Source organism: Bos indicus x Bos taurus, chromosome 2 (genome assembly GCF_003369695.1).
Source record: "Bos indicus x Bos taurus breed Angus x Brahman F1 hybrid chromosome 2, Bos_hybrid_MaternalHap_v2.0, whole genome shotgun sequence".
NCBI classification, from domain to species: Eukaryota; Metazoa; Chordata; class Mammalia; order Artiodactyla; family Bovidae; genus Bos; species Bos indicus x Bos taurus.
This window is the reverse complement of record NC_040077.1, coordinates 115,897,883-115,920,129: the sequence shown is the minus strand read 5'-3', so window position 1 is coordinate 115,920,129 and position 22,247 is coordinate 115,897,883. Positions and strand designations below refer to the sequence as shown.

General features: G+C 40.7%; 1 protein-coding gene across 3 annotated transcripts in view; it reads right to left on the bottom strand.

Moving 5' to 3' along the window:
- Window positions 1-22,247, bottom strand: part of DAW1 (dynein assembly factor with WD repeats 1) — a 35,459-nt gene that overhangs the window by 1,498 nt on the left and 11,714 nt on the right. For 2 of the 3 annotated variants that reach the window (XM_027515285.1, XM_027515295.1), the window contains exons 5-12: window positions 21,726-21,848; window positions 17,559-17,658; window positions 13,456-13,563; window positions 10,794-10,900; window positions 8,983-9,085; window positions 7,951-8,065; window positions 3,150-3,226; window positions 1,186-1,348 (exon numbers count right to left, since the gene is read on the bottom strand). In XM_027515285.1, coding sequence (XP_027371086.1) covers window positions 1,186-1,348; window positions 3,150-3,226; window positions 7,951-8,065; window positions 8,983-9,085; window positions 10,794-10,900; window positions 13,456-13,563; window positions 17,559-17,658; window positions 21,726-21,848 — 896 coding nt within the window. The remainder of the gene's footprint in view (window positions 1-1,185; window positions 1,349-3,149; window positions 3,227-7,950; window positions 8,066-8,982; window positions 9,086-10,793; window positions 10,901-13,455; window positions 13,564-17,558; window positions 17,659-21,725; window positions 21,849-22,247) is intronic. The other variant, XM_027515305.1, reaches the window with a different exon arrangement.

Sequence of the window (22,247 nt, the reverse complement as noted above, 5' to 3'; positions counted from 1 at the left end):
TTGAAGGCCAGCATTAAAACAAGGCACAAACTACTAATATTCCTTCCCTAAATCCAGGGCCTTCTGTGGATGAGGAAAGAGGTATTGCAGGGCTGGCCCAGCTTAACACAAACAGGGTGGATTAGGAAAGGTTGGTCCTCTGACAAAGCAGCCCCAACTTCAGTGTTCTCTGCCACAACCACTCACATCCTCCATCATCAGGAGAAAGGATTTGATGCTATTTACTATGGTATTGTCTTAGGAATACCAACATTATAGTAACACTTACGAACCATAGGCCCGAAGAAAGTAATCTGTAATTTTAGAAATCATCCATAATTTAGTAGAAAGGACTGGAATTTTAGGGCAAAGGCAGAGATTATTCTCAGCACCTTTGAAGTTGTCTGATTAAAATAAAGAAAATCAGCCAACGTATGAAGCCAAGTTTGCATATGAGACATTAAACTCCTTAGACCAGTTAAGCAATTTAAAAATTTTCTCAACACAATGAGAATCATTGAGAGTTAATCAGATTCATTCCCCTGTGGGTATCCCCACCCCACACTATCATTTAGCACCCTGCTCCTTGCCAGGGTTTCCTCCAGAAGCACCTACTCACGTTATGCCATATTCTTGGCATGTTCTCCCTTTTCTACAATCTCAACTAACCTACTCTTAATCCAGTTCTTATGAAACATTGCTGATATAATTCACTCACAATAAATTGTTCATGGTTGGAAAAATGTTCAATATGTGCTCTTTGCCCCACATATTAATGGGTTACAAGGGGACATCCAAGGAGAAAACAGTTTTGCCCAAAGAATAAATCTCTAATGGGCTGTAAATCCCACTCTGGAGAACTCAGGTCCTGACTTGTTTTAGTTACTAAGACTTACTGCCATCAACTGAATATTAACCACTGGATGGATGATGCCTGGGGATATGTAGTCAACTGTAAGGTGGGCTACTAAATTCTTACCCTGTCTGGGGCAATTGAAATTCAGGATTCACAAAGCCTTATAGTCACAGGCAGAGCCTATTCCTGTGGTCCTGCAAAGCAGCTAAACCTAAATAATGGCCCCAGGTGAGCTAGGGACCCTGGAAGAAGGGTGGGGATAGGAGTGGGCTCCTTTTTGTATTCAGCTCAGAAACTCTAACAGCCAATTGAAAGGAAAGCTGAGTTGATGAGGTCTATTTCTCCCCTACCTGTAATGATTATGTCGCCTTTATAGTTGAAAGCACAGGAGAAGATCTCATCCGTGTGTCCCTCAAGAACCTGGAGGCACTGACCAGTCTGAGCATCCCAGATTCTAGCTGTTTTGTCAGAGCTGCCAGTGAGAAGGCGGTTGCCTTGGGGGTTGAAAGAAATCTACAGGCAAGCAAGGGGTTGGGGGGAAGCAATCACAGGTTGGTGTAATTTGATTCCCAGTATATTTTTCATCAGTAAAAAGCAGACATCACTAAGTTACCTGTTCACCTTCCCAGCCTGGTACTTATTCTTACCTAGAACAGTTCTTTCAGGGTGGGAAAAAGACTGCAGAGACTAATACATGAAAATTAAAATCTAGACAATGGTGTCTGATTGCCTACCCCTCACACACAAGTCTAAGGATAAAGACCACAGCTCCATTATACTTGGAGTGTTCCCCACCCAGCTTCTTTTCATTTCAGGAGCAAAGGCTGGTGACACCAACCTCTCCACTCAAACCAAGAGGCAGAGCCCCAGTGTGGATGAGAACACAAGTCAGGCATCTTCACGCCCAAACCTCGGTGTCACCTCTACAGACTAACTTTCTGTCATCACGAGTGTAGAGATGGTCCTTCAATCTGTGGCACAGAATGTCAGGGTCCACAGGAGAGGACTTTCTGTGTTGCTACTTAAAGTGCAGCAGTTTCCATCTATGTGGGCTTGAGAGCCCCAACGGGCCAGGCATTGTCACATGGTATGTGAGCAGCAGAGAAAACTGCCAGTCCTCAGCTCCTCTGGAGGTCATGTTTATAACCTTTCCTAAATCATCAGAAGATGGTGATGTGGGTCACTTCCTCTGTGACTATAGGTTTGATGAGGGCAAGCCCCCAGGTTATGGCTTTTTTCATCACAGTGTCACCAGGGCCCAGCATGCTACCTAGCATAGTGGGAGCTCTCAAAATGAATGAAAGAATGCTTTAGCTTGGCACCCCATAGAAATGCCATTACTGGATGGCAATTCAATAGATAATATATCAGTTAACAAGCATAAAATGCAATAATGTAGAGTCTGAGAACTCTTTCTACTCATACACACACAAAAACATGTGCGTTTGTTGAGTGTGCCACGCCAGACACTCGGAAACATAGCTCAGTTTCTCTTTGTGGCCTGTTTCCCATGGCCACATCCCTCAGCCCTAGTACTACCAATCTCCCGGGCCTCCCAGCCTAATGCAGAGGATGTGCTCTGCAATGTCGAAGAGACCAACCCTGATGGGCAGGAGGGCAAGGGCCACCAATAGCAGGGGAGCCTGCAGAGACCTGAATCCACTGAGCTGATTAAAAAGAATGAAAAATCTCATCTTAGGCACAAGACCAAGGAATTGGGCTGAGCTGGGGGTGAGAGTCACCGGTCCCAGCCTTCTCTACAATTTTCTGAGGACATCTCTAAACCTCAAATCACTGACTGGATGGCCGTACTGCATGGATAAGCTTTTGGGAGGAGTTCATATGAAATCCTAAACTACAGCTTTCAAGTTTCAAGATAGGTCATTTTTAACTTTTTTAAGTGGTAAATACTTTTAGGAAATACTTCCTCAATAGCATGTGTTCTACAGGACACTTGAAATTTGCTGTGCAGCCTGTTCTTCTGCATAATATAAAAGGGGTGTGTTTACTAGAACTAGGAAAAGCACTTTACTAGCTTCTGAATAGCTTTAGTGAGTATCCTTTGCTAATTGAAACTTTTTCATGGCTGAGGAGAATGCTGTTTTATACTTTGTAAAAGGTTTTAGAAATCATTTTATTACACTGAGTTTGAGGACACATTTGAAAACTTACTCTTCAGGTAACTGATTTCTACAAAGAATGAGATAACTGGGCAAAACCTTGATACTATCAGTAACAAGAGACTGATTTGTATTAAGCTTGATGCTTATTTTTGAAAATAAATAAATTGCTCCAAATGAGAAAAGCAACTCACCTTTGAAATTTCTCCTTCATGGCCTTCCAATTTGGTAACACATTCTCTTGTGGCCGCACTGAAAATTCTTGCTGTTCCTTTTTGAGAGGAGTGGAGATATATATAAATTCATCAGAAATGCAGGACTTTGGACCACATGACTTGAATTTTCTAAATATCTATCCCTCTGACATGTAAGCTCTGTGCTAAGTTTGTCTTCTTGCCTGTGGTGAGAGCCAGACACTTAATACTATAAATGCAAGCTGATCCCACTACAGGAGAAGAACGGGGGAAAGAAGCATCTCTCTAGCCCCAGCTTATTAGAAGACACACTAGGTTCCAAGACAGATGGAGGTGCAGAGACAGGAAATCAAAAAGAATCAAATTTTAAGGAGAAGAAATGGGGACTCACAACAAGTTTTGATGATTCTGATTACCTACAGAAATAAACAGCAAGACTTCTATCATACACCAAATACGAGTCTAAGGTTACAGAAGACACAAGAGGCCTTCTGAGAGGGGTCAGCAGCCACTACTTACAAAGAATGAAGAATAGGTGCTAGGAAAACCTTTTCAACAGAAAAGGCAAATAGAATGATTTGTTCCCTGCTGTATATCCAGTGCCTAGAAATGCCAAACTCGTATTAAACACTCAATAAATAGATGTAGATGGATGGATGGATGGATGGATGTGTGGATGGATGGATGGATGGATGGATGGGTAGATGGATGAAGTATAGATAGACAAATGGATGAATGGATGGATGGATGGATAGATATAACATTTCCTTAGAATTAAGGAATAGAGTCGTTACATAAGCATAGAAGGAGAAAAAACAGAAGTAATAAAATTGTTGCCATAAAAAAAATTAAAATTTATCTGGCCAGGTGAAGGATGCTGTCTCAACACAAAGTATAAAATCAAGGTAAAATTTGCAAAAATAGGGAATTTTGGTTACTTAATTTCCATTTAGAGAGAAGCAAAATATCTTAATTTTTAACTTTCCTCTCTGACAACTTCAAGAGGAAGTAGACAAAAATTGCTATAGTAGAATTAATATGATTAAAATATAATGTTGCTACTTCATTGGATACTTCAAAAGCTTTAAAGGAAAGCGATCTACTTGTTTTAAGAGTTTGTGAATAAGACAAAAATATGCAGTATAGACTAATACATCAAATTTTGCAAAAGTATTTTTAAGTTTCAGAAAACACAAAAATAATATAGCCTGAAATTGCAATTTTTTATAAGATAGAACTATGAATAAGACATCAAAGAAATTCAGCCTTGAGAGTAACTCCAGTGAAGGTGAAAGAGGCAATAAATATAAAGAAACAGCTTGTAGCCGCACAGGCAACTAACTCTTTTGAATGAGATCAAATTTTAAGATGCGAATGAGGAGCAAAGACCAAAGGTAAATAAAAAATGGCTCTAAACATCAAGGCTTCTTAGGAGGGACAGAATGAAAAGAGGTTTACAACACAAACCAAAAGAGAAAGATGTTTTTTGAAAGTAATGTGCTATTGAAGAAAGGAAAGAACAGAATCACTGCTAGAGAAAACAGCAGATGATAGAAAGGACAAAACTAAAAGAATTGAGCTTACATTTTATTCACGTCCATCCCTCAGTGTCCTGATCACTTGTCCCTGCTTGTTTCTTCCCCTATACCACTGACAACTCCTGACATTCTATATAATCTAATATTCTATATAAGACACATGTATGATATTGTTTGTGGTCTCCCCTTTCGAAACATAGCTCTAGGAGGGAAGAGATGCCCATCTCTTTTTTCCATCGATATATCCTGTGTTCCTAAAGAATTCCTGGCACAAAGTAGACACTCCATGTATATTTAATAAACAGATTCTTTTGTATAAATGAGAATGATATTTAAAATGAAAAGGGCAGATTCATTATTTTTAAGGGATGATTTTTAAAAGCCAAGATCTGTGAGAAGATGAGAAAATAAGTAGTTAGTTTAAAAAATAAAATTCTCCAGATTCAGGGTGTTTGTATTTCAGGATGCAAAAAAAAAAAAAACATGTGTGTATGATCAAAGGATCACCTTTGAAAAGTCCTAATGAGTAAGAGAACAGTTTGCAAATATAATTTTGAAGAGTGAGACAGTAATAAAGACTGTAATAAAAAGGAATCACAGGCAAAATTCTACAACTGATTATAACACAAAGTAGCTACTTAAAAGTATGCTAGTCACAAGGAGCAAATACAGGCAAAGAAGTGAACAGAAACAGCCTAGAAACAGCATTTGATTTTTGCCAGAATTTCTTAAAAAGCTATTAAGGATTTATACAAGCATGATGTAGTCACATATGTTCAGTAAGGGAATTAAACATATGTGTAGCATCATACCAGAGAAGGCAATGGCACCCCACTCCAGTACTCTTGCCTGGAAAATCCCAGGGGCGGGGGAGCCTGGTAGGCTTCAGTCCATGGGGTCACTAAGAGTTGGACACAACTGGGCGACTTCAGTTTCACTTTTCACTTTCATGCATTGGAGGAGGAAATGGCAACCCACTCCAGTATTCTTACCTAGAGAATCCCAGGGACGGTGGGGCCTGGTGGGCTGCCGTCTGTGGGGTTGCACAGAGTCGGACACGACTGAAGCGACTTAGCAGCAGCAGCAGCAGTAGCATTATACATGACTATCAGAGGTGACTTAGAGTAAAAGCTTGCTCACATTGTCAGGGCAATGACACAGTCGTAGAGTAGCAGGACATGCACTCACAGCAGGTGACAGATTCAGAGTCACCTGTGGTTATCACAGAGAGGATGTAGACATAGGAGGGCATCAAGCATGATGGCATCATGAGGGACATGGCACAGACATAGTTTAGGGTCAAATGTGATCAGAAGGATGATGCAGATAGAGTGTAGCATCGCACATGTCCGTCAGGGAGATGACCGAGACACAGCATAGTATCATGGGTTATTGATGAGAAGATCACAAGGATACAGTTTAGAATCAAGGAGATGAGACAGACATAGCGTAGCATGATCCATGACCATCAATAAGACGATTCAAGTGTAATGTGGGGTCATACATGGCAGTCAGAATGTGGATGCAGACACGGTGTGCATTGTGTGTGTAGCAACCATAGAGATAACACAGCTTTAGTAAAGCATGATGTGTGCTTCTCAAGATGATGAAAAGACATAGGGTAGCATCACACAAGCCATCAAGCAGATAGTGGAGACATAGTCATCTGTGGCCTGTAGGGAGATAACACATATACAGCGTAGCAACATATGTGGTTATCAATAGATGACACAGGTATGTTGCAGCACCGTACATGGCCTCCATGGATATGAAGCAAACTGAGTCATCACACACAGTTGTCTAGGAGATGATGCGAAATAGGGCGGCACTCCACATGATTGTGAAGGAAATGATAAAACAAGGTAAAGCATCACACTGAGCTTTTGAGGCGAGTACATGCACACAGACATTCATCATGTGGAATTATCAAAGAGATATAGTTATCAAAGAGATAATATAGCATCACATGTGCTTGCTAAACAGACTTTGCACACACAGCACTGCATCATGTATAGTTGTCAAGGTGACAACACAAACATCTTACTGCACAATCTAGTGTCATCAGTGAGATAACCGGCAGCATAGTGGCACACATAATTTTAAAGGACGTAGCTATAGCATAACTTCGTTATTGTCCAACACTTTTGTGACCCCTTGGACTGTAGCCCACCTGGCTCCTCTGCCCACCGGATTTCCCAGGCAAGATACCGGAGTAGGTTGCCATTTCCTTCTCTAGAGGATCTTCCTGGTCCAGGGATCAAACCCGCATCTCCTGCATTGGCAGGTGGGTTCTTTACCACTGAGACAACAGGGAAGGCCCAACAATAACAACATACATAATTATTTTAAAAGGATGTAGATATAGCATAACTTCATTTGTTATTGTCAAGAAAATGGTGCAGACAAAGAATAAAACTATACATGCTGTCTAGATGATTAGACAGTAGAGCATCTGACTGTGGTTATCAGTAAGATGACATGGGCATAGCGTAGACTCATAAGTGGTACTCAAGAAGATGAGGGGTAGCACAGAATTATATATGTTCATCATGAAGATTTGCTAGACATGGTAGAGCAGCACCGCTACCACTAAGTCACTTGAGTCGTGTCTGACTCTGTGCGACCCCAGAGACGGCAGCCCACCAGGCTCCCCCGTCCCTGGGATTCTCCAGGCAAGAACAGTGAAGTGGGTTGCCATTTCCTTCTCTGATGCATGAAAGTGAAGTCGCTCAGTCGTGTCCAACCCTCAGCGACCCCATGGACTGCAGCCTTCCAGGCTCTTCCACCCATGGGATTTTCCAGGCAAGAGTACTGGAGTGGGGTGCCACTGCCTTCTCTGGTAGAGTAGCAAATGTGATCATAAAGGAGAAAATGCAGATTTATTATATCACCATTGATAACAGTCAAGCTGAGGAGAACAACATAGGGTAGCATAATGCACGGTCATCAGGGAGATGACCCGAGGTGTACTAGTATATATAGTACATGTGTATATATAGTTATCAAGAAGATGATAGAGATATAGTTTAACATCATATGTGGTGTCAAGGAGGCGATACAAACCTTCTACAGCATTGCATGCAATATCAAGAATATGATCCAGGCACAGTGTAGTGACATGCGTGGGCATCATAGAGATGAGGCACATGTCGTTTCTATCATAGATGGTCATCAGGGAGATGACTTATGATGCAGACTCACCTATGTTTATTAAACAAAACATAAATCCCTCCATAAATTAAATGTACAGGCAGATTACCTACCATCGGCTGAAGCAGTTGCAATAAGCTTTCCGGTGTAATCAAAACAGCTGTCTAGTATTTCATCATCATGGCCTGTTAATGTTGCCACACATTTTCCATTTACAGCATCCCATAGCTACAATTTAAAAAAAAATGATGAAGACTATGACTTCCTCTCCAACACACAAAGATGGCCAGTAGTCTTTATGACATGTTTACAGCTGATTAAATAAACTATACCAAAATCATGTGTATAATTTTCACTTTTTGTTCATTTTCTTTTGATTCACAACCATCTAACAAGGCAAGCTTTTGACATAGAGAAGATCAAAGACAGACTTCAGAATACAAATCTGTCACTATTTTAGGAAAAAAAATCTCAAAGTGCGTGTTTCACTGATGGAGTAGAAGCAACCTCTTTTCATATGAAGGTCATCAAGTAATAAAAAGCTTGATCTAAAACTACAATGCTGGGAAATAAAAAGTACACTCGGATTATAATACATTTAATATACAATCTATATATCTAATAATAATTCTAGAGCATAAGCTCTTAGCAACAGAAACACAAAGGCAGGGAGACGTCATGTTGAGACTTCTTGAAGTTTATGCTAATGGAAGTTTAATAAAGGGATAGAGAGACATTAAACAAAGATAATGTGCCTTCATAAAATAAGATATTTTAGCACAAGGAACTCTACTCAGTGCTCTGTGGTGACCTAAATGGGAAGGAAATCCAAAAAAGAAGGGACACGTGTATATGTGTGGGTGATTCACTTGGCTGTATAGCAGAAACTAACACAACACTATAAAGCAAATGTTCTCTGATAAAAAAGATCTTTTAATACCTTTGAATCATCAAAGCTATTTTACATCATAAATCCTTCAAACTTGTAGGATCATCAATTTGCAACTTAAAATTACCAATTTTTGGATAAATTAATATCTTAATTTTCTAGCACCTTTAAAATGTGTTAATGCTGCAATGAATACTTGACACAGTACAGAGCCCAAACACAAGAGTTATAAAGCAAAGATATTTCTCGAGCTTACCTTGCAGGTTTTGTCCATAGAGCCAGTTAATATCAGAGAGCAATCCCAGTTGAACACAGCGCTGCTGATCTCAGCACAATGTCCGATTAAGGTATACACCTTTCTACAAAACAGAAATGGTTCAGACTGGTGAAAGATGCATTCATTCAGGATATGTGGACAAAGAAAGATGTCAAGCCATCAGTGTACAAGGTGAATTTCAGTTTTCACAAAATATCTGTGATGGTTTAACTGTAGCTCAAAAAGAGTCAACTAGCCTCTTAATTTCATCTCAACAAAAATATACTTAAAATTTTAGGCTTAGGTAGGCTTCCTGGGAAACTCAAATAGGCTTCCTGGCTAACTCAAATGGTAAAGAATCTGCCCACAATGCAGGAGACCTGGGTTCGATCCCTAGGTTGGGAAGATCCCCTGGAGAAGGGCATAGCAATCCACTCCAGTGTTCTTGTCTGGAGAATCCCCATGGACAGAGGAGCCTGGTGGGCTACAGTCCATGGGGTCACAAAGAGTCAGACACAACTGAGCGACTCACATAGGCACATAATGAAAATTTAAACAACCCAAAATAACAACATTACTTAAGACAATGCTTCAGAAAGGCATGGATAATCTGAATCCTGGAACTAATTGTACACCAGATGGGTGGACCCCTCTGTAGTTCAGAAACTATCCATCAGTTGTCTAAGAACCCTTCCTTCTCAATGCATGCATCTTAATTGGGATCCCTGAAAACTGAGTGGAGTTTTACAACACAAATAAGCTAATTTAGTTAACTTCTTAGCAACTAGAACCAAAAATAATTAGGGAGAAAATTGAAGTTCTTGGACTAAATTAAATTTGCATCATTAGCCATGATTTTATTTATTCATGATTTCCATGCTGACCCTAAAGACAAGCCATTGAAATTTGATTACACAATACATAGAATAAATAATAGCTATATAACCAGGCTATTGCTAACATTCTCCTTTATGTTGCTGTTTGCCATTATTTGCTCAGAATTCTGAGGAAGCATATATAACAAGTAAGTCAGAAAGAGAAAAACAAATTTTATATATTAATATGTATATGTGGAATCTAGAAAATGGTACCAATGAATCTATTTGAAGGGCAGGAATAGAGACGCAGACATAATGAAAAGATTTTGGACACAGCAGGAGGAAGGAGAGAGAGGGACGAATTGAGAGAGTAGCGTTGAAACGTATACATTACCATATGCAAAATAGATAGCCAGTAGGAAGTTGCTGTATTAACACACGGGGCTCAATTCAGTCCTCAGTGATGACCTAGAGGAGTGGGATGGGCTGGGGGTTGGGAGGGAGTCTCAAGAGGAAGGAGATACATGCATGAAAGTGAAAGTGTTAGCTGCTCCATCAGATCTGACTCTTTGCGACCCCATGGATTTTAGCCTGCCAGGCTCCTCTGTCCATGGAATTCTCCAGGCAAGAATACTGGAGTGGGTTGCCATTCCCTTTTCCAGAGGATCTTGCCAACCCAGGGACAGAACCCAGGTCTCCTGCACTGCCAATAGATTCCTTACCATCTGAGACACCAGGGAAGCCTTATGGCTGATTCATGTTGTTGTAAGGCAGAAGCCAACACAATATTGTAAGACAATTATACTCCAATTAAAAATAAATTAAAATAAAAAAGAAATATCATTAAAGAATGAACTGATTTGCTTCCAATTTGCCCTATTCCTATGAAATCCAAGGCACAGTTAATAGGTTTAATATTAAGCTGATCAATAGCAAGTGTTTTCTTAATCTTCTGATCCAGGTTTTAAAGAAATTCTTAAAAATCAAGGATACCTTCCAGTATCAGCCTCCCACACTGTAACTGTGTGATCAAAAGAGCCCGTGATGATCCTGTTTCCTGACGTGTTAAAGGACAAGGAGATGATTTCAGCTGAGTGTCCCTAGGAAAAGAGCACATATCCACATGCATACCTATAGATGAAACAATTTCTACCCATGTATCACATAACAGTCCAAAAGAAAGCACTGCTGCTGCTGCTGCTAAGTCGCTTCAGTCATGTCCGACTCTGTGCAACCCCATAGACAGCAGCCCACCAGGCTCTGCCGTCCCTGGGATTCTCCAGGCAAGAACACTGGAGTGGGTTGCCATTTCCTTCTCCTTTGCATGCAAGTGAAAAGTGAAAGTGAAGTCGCTCAGTCTCGACCGACTCGTGGCGACCCCATGGACTGTAGCCCACCGGGCTCCTCCATCCATGGGATTTTCTAGGCAAGAGTACTGGAGTGGCTTGCCATTGAGAGACAAAGCTCTATAGGGAGAAGAGAGATTAGCAGTTGGGGGGTGGGAATAAAGAAAAACTGTAAACCAAGGGCACAAGGGTATTTTGGGGGATGGGGGGTGGGGAGTAATGGAAATGGTCGAACACTAGTGTCTTGGTGATGGTTGTGCAATTCTGCAAATTTAGTAAAAATTGAGGAGATCCAACCAGTCCATCCTAAAGGAAATCAATCCTGAATATTCATTGGAAGGACTGAAGCCGAAGCTGAAACTCCAATACTTTGGCCATCTGATTCGAAGAGCTGACTCATTTGAAAAGACCCTGATGCCAGGAAAGATTGCAGGCGAGAAAAAGGGATGACAGAGGATGAGATGATTGGATGGCATCACCGACTCGATGGACGTGAGTTTGAGTAAATTCCGGGAGTTGGTGATGGACAGGGAGGCTTGGCGTGCTGCAGTCCATGGGGTCACAAGGAGTTGGACATGACTGAGCAGCTGAACTGAACTGAACTGAAGCTGTTTTACAAAAAAAAGAAAAAGAAAAAGATATGTGTTGGGAAATCAAAGGACTTCATTCATACTGTTGTGGAAACGCTAAAAAGGTCTGTATGCTTAATGGGCTAATTTTTTTTTTTTTTAAGTCTTACTCAGTCATCTCCAACTGTTTGCAGCCCCATGGACTGTAGTCCTCCAGGCTCCTCTGCCCATGGAATTTTCCAGGCAAAAATACTGGAGTGGGTTGCACTTCCCTTCTCCAGGGGATCTTCCCGACCCAGAGATTGAACCCAGGTCTCTTGCATAGCAGGCAGACTCTTTACCATCTGAGCCAGCAGGAAAACACCCTGTATGCTTTATGAGCTAATAAAAGGTGATGGGCAAAAGACAAAAAGCTTGTGAAATAAAGCTAATGTTTTTAAAACTAAAATTCTTATAGTGAATTAACGTGAAATAGATTAATAAATATCTAGCCTTTGGCCTGACTTTCATCTGGATGTCCTCTGGGGTGGATGAATCAAACTGTATGAGACAGTGGGAAGAAGGGCCCCCCCCTCTGCTGTAGATCCTGCTTGGATGTGGCCCTCATTTTGCTTAATGATTTCAGTAAATTCACTTAGTTACTTTTTTCATAATAAAAAAGTTCATTTACAAATTAAATTTCTGGTTGATTCCAAATGACAAAGATTAAATGGAGCTGAACATTAAAATTCTGAGCACACAAATGTATTCCCTGGTGTCAGACAGTGTGCAGAGCAGGACATATGCCTTCCAATGCTCTTAGGCATTTGTCTGAAAGAAGAGGTGGTGAAGAAGCCCAATGCACAAAACTGACGAAGGTGAAGATGTGAAAAATATGCTTATGTAACTAGAACAAGACATTCATTTAATAAAGAAAAACTCTTGCTGTCAGTTAAAAGCACTGTTTTTCCTCTCTTTTTCTAGTCCTTTTTTAAACTTTCTGAGAAAAAGCTCACCTATAAAATGGGTTCTATTTTTTAAATCCATTTATAATTCAGAAGAATAGGATAACGTGATTTCCCATTCAACTGTTCCCACCTATTGCCACTGGGAATCACCCTTTTTCGTTTGGCTGGGGCAGGAAGAAGTGGAGGGTAGCGTTAAAGATGGTGCTGAATGGACGTGTGGTGGAGACAGACAGGACCTCCACCGAGATACAACATCAGCATCCACTCTTTGGGCAGTGCCCTTTGACCTTGTCACCTCCTTCCGCTTGCCCCTTATACTTCATTCTTTGTGATACAGGAAGCTTCTGGGACTGGAGGTTAGGGAAGAAGGGAGTTAACAGTCATTCTTTTAAGACATTTTCTGGCAGGTTCCTCAAGTTCTGCCTCTTCCAAAAGGTGCCAGCCTCCACATCCTCTGCTTCTAACCAGGTAGATGACCATAGGTTTTAAGCAATAGCCACTACCTTTTTTAGACTGAAGCTAGTTGAAGTAAAAAGCCCATCAGGCTTTTTTATGGGCTTTTAAAAAGCCCAAAGCCCAGTGTGTCCATTTAAGTCTTTGGGAATAGCTAGCAAACGAACTGAAACACTTTTTTACTGCAGTCTGAAAACCAATTGCTCAAAAACATCTTCTAACTTAGAGTTCATTTTGCAATAAAAGTACCAATTAAAAAAAAACTCAGGTAAAAATCTTATCCAAAGGAACAGCTAATGAAAATGTAAAGGTTTTAAAGTTATTAACATTAGCAACATACTGTTAAGGTGAAAACTTCCTCTCCACTCTGAATGTCCCACAGCTTGGCAGTCGTGTCCATGCTTCCAGTAGCCACCAATGTGCTTTGAGGATTAAATGATAAACATACCTGAATTACATGAAATGGGAGAGATTTTAGAAAGATAAGAGTTTCAGACTGTTAATCCTATTATACAGAAGCTTGAAACTGCAACTCCCTTAGCAAATTCAGCCTAATTCTTTGCACAGATAAGTAGGCAAAATACCAGATATGAGTAGCCATCCGTCTGCAGGTTGACCCGGAAGCATTCTCTGCTTGAGCAGAGGCTACTGTTCTCCACGTCACCCAGCTCAGGCTTGGAGGGGCACTGGTTCCCCTTAGTCACTTCTAGACCACAGAAGATCAAGAACAAAAGCAAAGCCCATTCCTTTGAGATTCATGCTGTCTGGCTCCCTTCCATTTTGTTTATTTGTTTTCACCTTTTGGCCAGGCCTCGGGGCATGTGGGATCTTAGTTCCCCATCCAGGGTCTGAACCCATACCACCTCCAGTGGAAGAGCAGTGGGCCATCAGAGAAGTCCCTCTGGCCCCCATCTTCCTCTCAATCACTCCCCTCACTTGCTTAAGACTTTGGTTATTGGCTTACAGTCTCAGTTCCAAGTCCCCAGTACCCTTCCTGTGGGCCGTTCATCCAACACCCCTGGACCCGTGATCCCGGACTCCTTTTATAATCACCCCCATGGCTACACCCTGACCTTGGCATCACCTCCTCTAGGAAACTCACTCCTGATACACCAATCTCTAGTTACAATTTCCTAGTACTTCTGCTTTTTGTCTTCTTCACCAAGCCCAGACCCCTTACCCGCTACAGGATGACTTCCATCTCATGTAAACCCCTCTCTTTTCTCCTGGTCCATCATGCCCCAGTCAACTGACACCTGGAGAATCACTCTTGCCAGCATGCCCAAAACTCCTACCCCCATCTTCCACCTGCACCCTTCACAAATCACCTAACAACTTGTATTAGCCTGGGATTTATTTACTTGTATTTATCCACTCATTTGTCAGCCCTACCTCATCACTCAACCAAGGTAGTTTAAGAAAGCAGCATGGCAGACAACTAGTGTTGCTCATTCGTGCCTTCCATCCTCAGATGTGACCTCAGTACCATTCCCTGCTTTGCCCAACATGCCTCTGACTCAGTACATTCTACCATTCCCTACTCTTGACTACACTCCCATCTTTATTCCTGCTCATCAGATAACTTTGTCTCCTAACACTTCCCTGAAAAAACCTTACCTGTCTGGTGGGAACTTCCTCCCCTGACCCTCACTTTCCTCTCCCCAAGTCTCAGATTCAGAGAGATCGCTGCCATTTTAAGAAAATGCATTCCCTGCGCTCCCCGGAGAGATGATCTCACCAACTTTCCTTTCGCTCTAAACTAGATCCTTCCCAATAGCCTATAAACATGCTTGAGTTCTTCCCACATGAAAACAAATTCTCCCTTGACAATATCTGTCCCTTTTTAAACTAACATTATTTCCCATTACAACCAAATTCCTTGGAAAAATTGTCTACCGGCACTCGCTTTCCATCTTCTCTACTGGGACCACTCTGGATAAATGTCCAGTTGAGAGGCTTGGTTGGTCTTGGTCATCTCACTTAACCTCCTTGAGGTTCCTGATGTTTTCTTCCTTCTTGACTATTTTGATAATGCTCTGCATTTTTCCTCTTACTTCTTATCTCTTTTGTTGTATCTTTTTAAAGTTTCTCTTCTCCATCTTTCCAGGATCCCGCCAGTTTTCTCCTCATAGTCTACCTTTCCCACTGGAAACTTTACAGTTGTTTGGTGGTTTCTACTGCCACCCAGATGCCAGTGACTCACACATCCATGTCTTTTACCCAGACCTCACTGCTCAGCTCAGCCCCAAAGAGCCAACTGTCAAATGGATGCCTCTTTTTGGACATCACACAGGGAGATTTTTATCACCCTGTCTAAGACATGCAAATCAAATGAAGAAACCTGTTTCTCTCTTATGCACAGACTTGGTGAATGACACTGTCAGTTGCCCAGGTCTGAAATCAGGAAATCATCCTAAATACTTTCTTCCTTCGTGCCTCATATCTCCCTGGTAAGCCAGCCCTACCCCTCCCACCCCTTGACTTCTCTCACATTCTCCTCATGACAGGGCTTTGATATCTTTCTTTGCATAGTTACCAGATCCCCACTGGCTCATACTTCCCATTTTATCTTTCCCCCATGTCTCCTTCACAATGGCAAAAGAACCATCTTCCCCAAATGCAAAAACTGACCATGCCCCTCTCAGGTGAAAACTCTCAACAGTATGGCAATATCTTCAGGATAAAGTCCTAATTCCTTAGTACGGCATTTAAGACCCTCTATAAATCTGCAGTGTAGCCTCTCCTGCCTCCCCTACTTCCATCACACAAAGACTGGGATCTAACTTTGCAGGTCAACACATATGCCAAGTCATTGACACCTTTGGGCAACACCTGGGATCCCTGCCCATCACATCTGACTATGGGCAGGCAGTGCTTACAAGTGTGTGTATCTCCATATAAGCACTTTCTGTGCAGTGAAGCTGGGGGAGTGCTGCTCTGAACAGTCAGCCTACTGAGTTCTCAAGCACGTACCATGGTTACACACCTCCTCTGGGCATTTGTTGGTGCAGCTCACTCTGCCCGGAACACACCTGCCACTTCTCTGCAGAGTCTTCCCTGAATACCTCTCCTGGCTAAGGAGGCTTGGCTGTTCCCTCTGTGCTCTCACTGGGGCACACCAGTGGAGCTTCACTCCACTTCTCACCAGTGGAGAACTTCACACCAACTTCTAGCCCACCTACAATACATCTTTGAACTTAACCATGGACACCTCTACTCCCTCTAGAAAACTGCAAAACCTTCGGGGGCCAAGAACTACAATTTGGCCCCCCACACATAGACCAGGGCTTCACACAGTCAATACTTAGCAAATATTCACTGGGTTGATGTCATTGATTCCAAAATATGAATGTCTTCCTAGGAACTATAAAAAAAAGAAAACCTTCAGAATTCCAAGGGAGTGTGGAAACACGGCCACACTATGAAAATGAGGATTGTGTCTTTCTTATGACCTTGTGCGAGTTACTTAAGTTCTGTATACCTCAGCATCCTCAACTGAAAAATGGAGAAATAGCTACCCCTTAGGGTTGTTACGAGGAACAACTAAGCCAATACACATTAAAAAAAAAACTGTATAATTTTTCACTGCAGCATCCCCAGCAAAGTACCTTGAACATAGCTCTTGTTGGATGAAAATACAATAAATATGAAGAATGAATATAAATAAATTTTACTCCTAAAATAAGCAAACTCTTTCAAAGCTATCAGTTGTTCCACAGGGTGCAAATGATCTCACTAATTGTTGTAAGACATTTAACACAGAATTAATTAAGGATGAGGGCTTCCCAATAGTGAAAGCAATTTAGAATATCAAACCACTTATGCAAATCTGAGTTCTAATTTTATCCAGGAAACAATCAGCTTAGATATTTTACATGGTATAAAAAAGTTAGTTTAAAAGCTATTTTAAGAAGTTCGCCAATCCTCAATCAAGTCAATTCTCTAAAGGCAAGTCAATGAAAAAGACATCAGATTGGCTATTGTACTCATACACTTATCTCATTATTTTTAGTCAATGCGGGATATGAGTCTTTGACAGTATCTGCAAGATATTAAAACTAGAGTAGTTTGTGAATGATATAAACACCATCATATATAATATAGAGAAATTTAAAATAACAGATTTTTAAATTAGTTATAAAGGTATAAAAACTACTTTTGCAATGGAATCCTAAAAAGAAATAACAACTATGTGAAGCGCCAATGTAAACTCATCACTTGCAATATATGTGCTGCCCTGGTGGGAATGCTGACAGTGGGCATGCTTTGGAGGAGAGGTGGAGGAATATATGGGAAATTTTTGCACTTTCCACTCAATTTTTCTGTCAACCTCAACTTCTCTAAAAAATAAGATCTACTGAAAAAGATAAAAACAAAAAAGTAAAACAAAGCAAAAACAAAAGGAATGACAACATAAAAATATAATAAAATAAATATACTCACTATTTCTGCTGTATGACCCCTAAAGGTATGGTAACATTTTCCAGTTTCTACACTCCATAGTTTACAAGTCTTATCAAAGGACCCAGTGGCAATTTTGTCACTAAGATTTAAAAAATATACATATGGAATTTGAAAACAAAGTCAATCACAGTATTTGATACACTGAATTAAGACAAGATATTAATACATGGATCTCTATTTAGAAATCTACTTTGCTTTTTATACTTCAATAAAAATTAATTTTAAAAAATAAGTAAGTAATTTATTACTCAGTAATTTATTTTCCCTCAGGAGTCCTGAGGATGGGAAGTGCCCCTCTCCACCCAACCCCCACAAAAAATTTTATTTCACTTTTAAAATAATAAGCAATCCAGCAAATCAACTATACTCCAATGTAAAATAAAAATTTTAAATAAGCTAAAATAATAAGCAATCCTGTATCTGTTGCAGTGGAAAACAAAATAATATTCTAATTTTTGAATAATATCTCTTTATGTGTTCAATTTTAAATATTTTACATTTTAAATATAAATTGTGTTTAAGATTGCAATAATTTTTTCATTAATGAATATGGTAAAGGATTTAGTTTAGAAAATTACTAATAAGTGGAAATTAATAATGTGTAATATGGTTGTAGGAATATGGAAAAATTCTGTTAGATATACTGAAGATAGTAATATCAAATTTAAAAGAAGGAAAATGGAAAGATATAAATCCAATTAAACATGTAGCTAGATAAGGTTTTGAGAAGTTAGACAGTAAGTGTCTCCTTGAGAAAGTAAAACCTGTATTATTCCAATTGTAAGGTCTTTAAAGAAGAAAGAGGATTTGGAGAGGAAATACAATAAAGACTTCAGTTCCTTTCAAGCAAGAAGCTTCACACACCTATTGTGGATCAGGGCTACTGATCAACACCCAACAAGTAAGAGTAAATTAGCCTGCTCAACCCTCAACCAGGAAACTAACATCTTTTCCTTTACCCTGAACCCTGTCTGTCTTTTGTACTAATAGCAAGTCATCAAAAGTTCACACAGTTGGGCCATCACTTGCACTGCAAGCTCACTGTTCAAAAGTGTAGGAAAGTGTTCATTTTACCCCATCCTCAACAATGTTGCTATTCAGTTGCCTAGTCGCGGCCAACTCTTTGTGACCCCCATGGATGGCAGCACGCCTGGCCTCCCTGTCCCACACCATCTCCCAAAGTTTTCCCAAGTTCATGTCTATTTCATTGGTGATGCCATCCAGCCACGACATCCTCTGATTCTCTCTTCTCCTTCGGCTCTCAATTTTTCCCAGCCTCAGGGGCTTTTTCAGCAAGTCAGCTGTTTACATCAGATGATTAAAATACTTGAGCTTCAGCTTCAGCATCAATCCTTCCAATGAGTTTTCTGGGTTGATTTCCCTTAAAATTGACTGGTTTACTCTCCTTGCTGTCCAAGGGACTTTCAGAAGTCTTCTCCAGCACCACAGTTTGAATGCATCAATTCTTTGGTGTTCTGCCTCCTTTACAGTCCAGCTCTCACAGCCATATATGACCACTGGGAAGACCATAGCCTTGACTATATGGACCTTTGTCAGCAGAGTAATGTCTCTGCTTTTCAATACACTGTCTAGGCTTGTCATTGCTTTCCCGCCAAGAAGCGAACATCTTCTGATTTCATGGCTGCAGTCACTGTCTGCAGTGATTTTAGAGTCCAAGAAGAGGAAATATGCTACAACTTCCACTTTGTCCCCTTCTATTTGCCATGAAGTAATGGGGCCAGATGGCATGGTCTTAGTTTTTCTAATATTTAGTTTTAAGCTTGGCTCTTTCACTCTTCTCCTTCACCCTCATCAAAGAGGCTCTTTAGTTCCTCTTCAACAATATGGCGTGTAATTTATTAACCTCTTAATTTTTGCCATTCAGATGGCCAAACATAAAAATAATTTTAAAATTGGTATTTACCTAGTTGTTAAGTATGTCTATTCATATTTTTGACTATTTTTCCGATGTGTTGTTTCTATTGATTTGTAAAGGAGTTCTTTACATGTTCTCCATAATAACTCTTTGTTGCATATGTTACAAATTTTCTCACAGTGATCACTTTTCTTTTATGTATTAATTTTTTAAACATACATATGTTAAGTTGTATGTACTGAAGTCCATCAGTCTTTTCCTCTGTAAAACAAAAATGTGAGGGGTCCTATGGCCCAAAATACCTACCCCACAGAAAATTATAAGTGCTCAGTACAGCTGCAGACTTTATAATTATCCAGACTAACTCTAATGCCTTGGCTCTCTCCTCTGTTCTCAGTCCCCAGACATGGTTTTCTGTGGTCTCTAACACTAAATGAAAAGAGGGTCCTTTCTACAATGTCTTCTCTAATTTTTATAATGGTCTCATCTACAACTTCATTTAGTAACAATTTTTTCAAATATTTATCTTATCTGTGTTTTCATAGGAGATAACAGCTTTAATTTCACACATCATATTTCACTAGCTTAAGCAATAACTAATTAAGTTAGATTATTACAAATTGAAAGCACAACCCCCGACAAGCAGGTTTGTGGACAAATACAACTAACTCTTGGTAAGCTGAAAACGTCCCCAGTGGAAAGAGAAGTTAAGTGTACTGGTGGATAGACTAGTTGCTACAGGCATTCAAACACCTATAGGTATAAGTAGTGTGTCATTCAGGATAGAGGACCTTGGTAAGATCTACTGAACGGGTTAACTAGAAGTTAGCTTAAAAATGGTTCTGCTGCATTTTGTACTGTTATTTAGCATGTCACTATACATGGTTTTATACCTGATAAGACTATAAGTTAACTGCTACACAAAGCAAACCATGTCATGCATGTACAGCTATCCTCTTGTGGTCCATTGCTAGGAACATCAGCAGGAACTTCCGGTCAGGGTTCATCTTCCGGTCAGAGAACTTCCAAGGGCAGAGAGTCAGCCCTGCATCAGCGGGAACTCGAGCTCACCACTGTACTACTGTGTGATCCTGGGAGGGGTGCCTGAATTTTATCTATGTTATGTGAGGCCAGTCATACCTCTCCCAAAGCTACTTTGAACACTGAAGAAGATATTTAAATTTATTTTTTTTATTTTATTGTTGGAGTATAATTGCTTTACAAAGTTGAATTAGTTTCTGCTGTACAATGAAGTGAATCAGCTAAATGTATACATACATTGCCTCCCTCTTGAGCCTCCCTCCCACTGCCCCATCCCACCCTTCTAGGTCACCACAGGCCACCGAGCTGAGCTCCCTGTGCTATACAGAACACTAGTTATCTATTTTATACACTAGCTATCTATTTTATACACACATACATATATGTGTGTCAACGCTACTCTCCCAATTCATCGCATCCTCTCCTTCCCACAGTGTCCATATATGTCTGCATTCTCTATTCCTGCCCTGCAAATAGATTCATTTATACCATTTTTCTATTTCATATATATGCCTTAATATACAATATTTGTTTTTCTCTTTCTGATTTACCTCACTCTGTAGGACAGACTCTAGGTTCATCCGAACCTGCAAACATCCTAATTCTCTTCAGTCGTGTCTGACTCTTTTCGAACCTGTGGACCATAGCCCGCCAGGCTCCTCTGTCCATGGGATTGTCCAATTAAGAACACTGGAGTGCGTTGCCATGCTCATCCTCAGGGATTTTCCTGACCCAGGGATCGAACCCACGTCTTTTCCATCTCCTACATTGACAGGCGGGTTCTTTACCACTAGCACCACTTGGGAAGACCTCGATTCATCAACATCACTACAAATGACCCAATTTCATTTCTTTTTATGGCTGAGTTGGGCTTCCCAGGTGGCACTAGTGGTAAAGAACGTGCTTGCCAATGCAAGAGACATAAGAGACATGGGTTGGATCCCTGGGTTGAGAAGATCCCCTGGAGGAGGGCATGGCAACCCACTCCAGTATTCTTGGCTGGAGAATCCCACTGAAGGAGGAGCCTGGCTGGCTGCAGTCTGTGGGGTCACATAGAATCGAACATGACTGAAGTGACTTAGCATGCACATACTATAGCATACATCAGACACTCAACAACTTTTGGTTCTTCATCTTCCTCTTTTCCTTCCCCACTAGATGGAGGGAGCAGTGAATAAAAGAACCAGTGGATTAATAAGGAATCACTGGACAAGTGGATGTCTTCTTACCCATAAGGGTTGTTGAACGCTATGGCATACACCACATTCCTGTGACCCTCCAGGGTGTGAAGCTCCTCTCCAGAGGCAGTGTCCCAGAGCTTGCATGTCCGATCATAGCTTCCTGTGATAAAGCTAACACAAGCAGTGGAAATACATCAAAGGTGAGACCAGCAGTGTGTTAGTAAAGACCTCATGTTTTTGCCTGCAAAACTATAACCTCGTTTATCTTGCTTTTTACACTGAAAATTGTGTATGAAAAACAAAGAGTTAAGTGAAAGTGACTTAGTCATGTCTGACTCTTTGCAACCCCACGAACTATACAGTCCATTGAATTTTCCAGGTCAGAATAGTGCAGTGGGTAGACTTTCCTTCTCCAGGGGATTTTCCCAAACCAGGGATCGAACCCAGGTCTCCCGAATTGAAGGTGGATTCTTTACCAGCTGATTCACAAGGGAAGCCCAGAATACTGGAGTGGGTAGCCTATCCCTTTTCCAGGGGATCTTCCCAACCTAGGAATCAAACTGGGATCTC